The sequence below is a fragment of the Chaetodon auriga genome, chromosome 8 (genome assembly GCF_051107435.1).
Source record: "Chaetodon auriga isolate fChaAug3 chromosome 8, fChaAug3.hap1, whole genome shotgun sequence".
In the NCBI taxonomy this organism is placed as follows: Eukaryota; Metazoa; Chordata; class Actinopteri; order Chaetodontiformes; family Chaetodontidae; genus Chaetodon; species Chaetodon auriga.
Window position 1 is genome coordinate 11257689 of NC_135081.1, and position 6298 is coordinate 11263986.

Consider the following 6298-nt stretch of genomic DNA (forward strand, 5'->3'; position numbering starts at 1 on the left):
CTGGTTTACAAACCATTTCTCATTTCTTGTTGACAGCACTTAATCACATTGGATGCACAGCTGATACTTTCTTTGATTTAGCCGTCCATCGCTGTGTCTTGTGATCCAGAATGAACACCACTATCAGCTATCTTCTGAACAGCACTGGCAGGTAAAGGATTTTTTTCTTTTTCATTTCTGCATGCACATTCTTTTATATGACATATCCAACATGTCTATTTCTGATTAATCTGCAACCTGTAACAAAACAGACAAAACAAACACACAACATGTAGATACTATTGTGTCCGAGTCAAAGTAGACAGACATAATGCAAACGGATACACAGTATGGTCACCCTGATTAGGGATAAAATTGTTACTGAATAATGAGCTCAACAGAATTTGACAATTGATAAACACTCACCCTAGTCCACTGGCTATTAGAACAGGACTCTGTTGTGGTTATGAGGTTGATTACACAAAATATTTCAGGGATATATTAAGAAGCCAGCTGACTGCGAGTTCTTTACAATTTCTTCTAGAAATAACTTTAAATACTGATTCTCCATTTTTAAAGGAATTCAATAAGAGAGAATGGAAAACCTACTTTCAGTTCCGCTTCCTATGTTTGGATAATTTTATGCATTTGAATTCATATGACTTGTAGTCTCTGTGCATTTCCGCTATTTTATGCTTGTTTTGCTTGTAGTCCATAGGTGAGGATATTTATTCTAATTCCACAGTAACATATTTATGTTCAACATTGCTTCATAGAAAAAGATGCTATCATCAGTGCTACAACAGACAGCTACCTCTTTGACAATGAAATAGCATTTGACAGACAGCAACAGCACTGAGACAGCTATCTGTCATAATCACACAAAATAGTTCATTCACAAAGTTCAATCTGGACTGTTGTTGAATTCTTGAAACTGTGCAGAAACAGCAGTACAGTCATCAAGCTGCAGACTAAAGGTGAGCTGCTTAAAGCTGTGTGATTACCCGACTGTGTATCATATATTTCATTGGACTATCAGAGATACCTTCATCCAGAGTTACTGTGTACTGTGTTAAATGTAAACTCCTTCATGAGGTGACCATTACACGTGTTGTGCCTGCGCTGAAATGTCTGTATGCGTTGGTATATGTTGGTCAAATAAAACAAACTTTAAAGATTTGTTAATCTGACTACAGAACACAAAATGCACATGAACTATGAACAGTATATGTACAGGCTCACTATTGCTGTGCAGAGTCATCAAAGTTGTGACAAACGGAAATGATTACACAATCAACTATGCAGACAGACATACTTGACAATTGACATTGTTAACACTCTTCAGCTGTTGACCTTGATTACGAAGAGAATTTTTCTCTGCGTCTTTTAATTTGTAATTTATACAATTGCTATAGATCTTGCATGCATGGTATGTGGCACTGGACTATCAGCTCTTGTATCAGCTCCTTTAGATCCACTGTTTAATAGATATTCTTAAAAATCCATGCACACAAAAAACTATTTTCCACTGTCGAATTGTGTACTTTATATCTTTTCACGTGCTTATAGGATGTACCTGAAACTGTGCAACTCTGCTGAACCACAGAAAAAGTCATCAGACTATTAATTTTGACTTTTCATAAGAAACTGATTATTTAATGTGGATTTACCATATCAGCATTGCAATAAAAAAAAAACCCGTAAAAGCCTTATAAGAAACATTTCAACTGTGTCAAAGTTGTGGAAAGAAATGTAAATCCATGGCAAGCCCTCCCTGTCAGAAATGCGCCACATTCAGTCACGTTCAACTTCATTACGGCGTAAAAAACGCCGTTTTTTCAGATTTTACGACGTTTTTACGCCGTAATGCGCAAAAAGAACGCCGCTTTTTACGCCGTAAAGAAGTCCCCCAAGAACGCGCGTAAAAAACGTCGTTTTGTGCATCAAAACGTTCTTTTTCCGCATTACTGCACCGTGTGATCCCCTCCGCACCTGCTCACCTGTTGCTGCTCTTGTTTCCGTGTGCGCCCGTTAAGTCCCTCCTTCTCGCATCCAATTGGTTGCTCGCCGCTCCATTCTTCAATCCTATTGGCCAGTCTATACAAAAGGTAAAGCACTTCACAGGTGCAGGTTATCGATCCAATGACACAGGGTGCCCCGGCCGGAAGTAAAACAAACTCAAAATCACTTCAAGCTAAAACCATGCAATAAAACATAAAATAAATATAAAATAAAAACAGCACTACAAACCAGTAACACAATTAAATCATGCAGAAAAAATTTAAACTCATACACAATACAAACAGAATGGTTACATAAAAAATAACCACCGTGCAGCATTCACTGTTTTTGTTTTTTTCGACAGAAAGTAGATGACCTACTTTCTGTGTGTTTTCTGTTTTCCAGGCAGCTGACCATGGCTGCAGCTACCACTGCCGTCGCTTCTTTCAGTGGCTTAACAGAGAGTCCTCCCACAGAAGACATGTCGAGGTAAGATTAAACCCACAGCTGACAAACATACCACAGCCTTTTGTTCTCCATGCTGTCATAAAGTCTGTCTGTGCGTCGCTGGTGTCCGGTCTCACTTTACTCCAAGCTTAGTGCAGGAATTTTTTCGTAGCAGCTGAGCATTTCAGTTTCAGTCTGTTACTTCAGTGTATTTTGTGTCTTGTGTGTGTTTCTGAACTGTAAGATTTCAACAGCATTATTCTTGCTGCTTTAAGTCATCTTGACGGTGCAGCTCATCATCTCTTTTGCTGTTTTTTTCTTTGTTTCTCATCAGCTTTGCTACAACATCCTTCTCCGATTATCCCACTGCAAGCACCACAGAGTACTACTACGACTACCCTGAAGATGGCTACGGGAGATGTGTGTATGAGCGTCATGGGGCCAGTTTTCTTCCAGCTGTCTACACCATTTTCTTCCTCCTAGGCCTTCTGGGTAACTCTCTGGTCATCTGGGTCACTGCTTGTGGTGCGCGACTCCGCAGCATGACCGACGTGTGCCTCCTGAACTTGGCTGTTGCTGACCTTCTCTTGGTGTGTTCCCTTCCCTTCCAAGCCCACCAAGCCCGGGACCAGTGGCTGTTTGGGGATGCCATGTGCAAAATAGTGCTGGGAACTTACCACGTTGCTTTTTACTGCGGGATCTTCTTCATCAGTCTAATGAGCATTGACCGGTACTTGGCTGTGGTACATGCTGTTTACGCTATGAGAGCGCGGACAAGGTCCTTTGGAATGATCGCAGCTGCTGTTGTATGGGTTGCTGGATTTTTGGCCTCTTTCCCTGACCTGATCTTTCTCAAACAGCAGCCTAGTCAGAATTCACTTCAGTTCTGCTTCTCTGCATATCCCAAAGCTGCTTCAGATGATGGGTCCGCCAACTCTCACCTCTGGAGGATCTTCAGCATTTTTAAAATGAACATTTTGGGTCTATTTCTCCCGGTTTTCATTATGTGTTTCTGCTACTCCCAGATCATCTGGAGACTGCTGTACAGCCAGTCATCTAAGAAACAGGCCATCCATTTAGTTCTCACAGTGGTGGCTGTTTTCTTCTGCTGCTGGGTCCCCTACAACATTGCATCATTCTTCAGAGCACTGGAGCTATTGGACAAATATACAGAATGCGAAAGCAGCAAAGCCATCAGACTGGCTTTGCAAGTCACTGAGGCCATTGCCTACTCTCACAGCTGCCTCAACCCCATCCTTTATGTGTTTGTTGGGGAGAAGTTCAGGAGGCACCTGCTCAGGTTGATAAACAGGACTCCCTGCAGACTGTGCCAGGTGATAAAGGTCTACCTTCCTCAGGACAGAATCACAGGGTCAGTCTACTCTCAGACTACCAGCGTGGATGAGAGGAGCACTGCTGTGTAAAGTGAGTGATGTATTTTTGGTGACATGTCTCTCTGTATTGCCATCTTCATAGTAAGGGTCGGGTTATTCTCCTTTCTAAGAGGCTATTTTATGACTGATGTGTCTTTAAGAAAGAAAGCGCATGTGACGATGTTTGAGGGACAGAGCCTGATTTTATGGTCCCATGATGTTATAAGAGAGTTCCATGCAAGCAAGCACAGTGTACTTTATGTTGTTTTTTTAACCATACATTGGTATATTTTTATACTTTCATAAGTTTTATAGACTGCATAAGAATGTATAAGGGAACTGTTCTGTAAATAAGGTTTTGGATGTTTGATATTTTTTTTTTGCAAATTGACAATGAACCTGTATCTGCACCTGTAAATGTTAGAAATTGTTTTGAATTCAATTTCATTTTCCCTTGTTAATCACATGCTTCTGGCTGAAGCTGATTGAGAAACTGTGTCAACTGCAGCAGCTGTCAACAACGTCAGCATTTGAAGCCTCAGCAGCCTCATTTCATCATCGGCGGCCAAAAGAAACAACATGCGCACTGCAATAAGCCAGAGATACTGACCAGTATTCAGTTTGGGGAAACACCTTCACAAAACAAGTATTAATTTTTATTCGCACATGATAACCACCCGCGCAGGTGCATCAGTTGTACGTTTAGCAAACTGCTGCACAGCAAAAGGTGCAGCTGATAACCTTAGTCTTATATCATCTGTAGCAGCACATTTGCACTTAACCACAAAAACCACAACCTGAAAGAGGAAGTATAAAACCAAGTTGTCAGTTTAACCTCTGCAGTCGTGTGCACACATGAGCATTTCACTGTCAAGTTTTGAAAACATTTCTACAATACTGAGAGCCTATTAACCAGTCTTTCATGAAACCTGTTCTTAAAAACTTCGAATAAGTTTTGAAGTAGTGTGATGACATGATAAAAGTATTATTATCTCCTGTTTAAGAAATCATCATACTCTTTCCCCATGGAGGGCACACCACCCATGGGTCTGAAAACTCAATGAACATGAAGAGAGTCGAGGTTCGTCCCCATTCCTGAGTCAGAATCTGTTCTTTAATTACTCATTCTGAAGATAAAACTATTATTTTGCTAGTATTCAGTAGGTTGAGGTCCATAAAACACAAAATCCTCCACTTCCTGTCGAGACGGTGTCTTTCATCAGACCCTGCCTCTCTGGTGGACGCTCGTGTCTTTTTGACACCATGTCTGTCATGCAGATGTTGACGTTTTCTTTTCCTGAATTACATCACGTGACATTTCCTGTTCACGGTTTTATCAATGGTATCATGGTATCTTTACTGATTATCATTTTTAGAATGGTTTGTTTTTTCTATTCTATTGTACTTTTTTCTAAACAGAAGCATCATATATTTTTTGTTACTGTTCTTGCAACCACAGCAACCATGCTGATATGCTCAGTCGGGATGTGTCAACACAAGGAAATATTTTTATAATGTTGATTTTATCTTACATATTTATGTGTCATATTACGCCTTTTTTCAATAAAACTGTACAATGAAAATAAATATTTGATCAATTCTTTTTTTTCTTTACACTGACGTTGTGAGAATATTTTTGCATGTTCTTCCTTTGTCCTTTGTGGATTATATTTCTGCCCCTTTTATAACTTATCTGAAATATTTGATTTTTCAATGTCTGACCCTCAGTGAGAGAGGGGCTGATCCACAGAACTTTGTGTTACAAGGGTTCAGTGGATTCATTCTTGAGGATCTGCTTGTCATAATTAGAAGTCAAACTGTCAGAAGAAGAAGAATCGGGGGGAGACATTCCCCTTTATTCGTCACACACATGCACATGCAGGACACTGCACACGAGGTGAAATTTATCCTCTGCTTTTCACCCATCGTCGTCCCTCCTCCACGGCAGACCAGGAGCGGTGGGCAGCCTGGGGACCCATCTTGTCGTCACCATTGGTCAGGTGGTGATCTATTTTTATGGAGGATACCCCAGGTGAACACGGGGAGAACATGCTAACTGCCACACAGTACACATGCCGAAGGTGTTGGTGGAGGACACACCCCCGGTGCCCACAGCAAGAATCGAACCCGGGACCTTCTTGCTGTGAGGCGACAGTGTTGCCACCGTGCCACCGTGCTCAGACACTCTCATCACCTCTTCCATCACCTCGTTGCAGCAGAGGACCACTTTGACAAGGGTTTGATTTGCAGCACTTTTTGATACAAAGTTGCAAAGTGCTTTACAGTAAAAACAGAATAAAATAAATAAAATCCAAAATATCACAAAGCAAGATAAAATGATTTAAACTCTTGCAATGAAAACTATCTGTTAAAAACAGGCCACAAGGTAAAACTGACTTTCCAGAGAAGAGATTTAAAAGAGGACACTGCCTGAGATCTTCAGGAAATGGCATCTGGTGGCTTTGCCAAAAGCGATATTGCAGCTGTTTCTGGTTAAA

At 40.9% G+C, this 6298-nt stretch overlaps 1 protein-coding gene across 1 annotated transcript; it reads left to right on the top strand.

The window, feature by feature from the left end:
• Window positions 1-45: 45 nt before the first annotated feature.
• On the top strand, window positions 46-5379 carry LOC143324764 (C-C chemokine receptor type 8-like). The gene is made up of 3 exons (XM_076737482.1): window positions 46-151; window positions 2386-2469; window positions 2762-5379. Exons 1-3 carry the CDS (start codon window positions 111-113, stop codon window positions 3849-3851), a joined length of 1215 nt encoding a protein of 404 aa, XP_076593597.1. The 5' UTR covers window positions 46-110; the 3' UTR covers window positions 3852-5379.
• The last annotated feature ends 919 nt before the right edge of the window (window positions 5380-6298 follow it).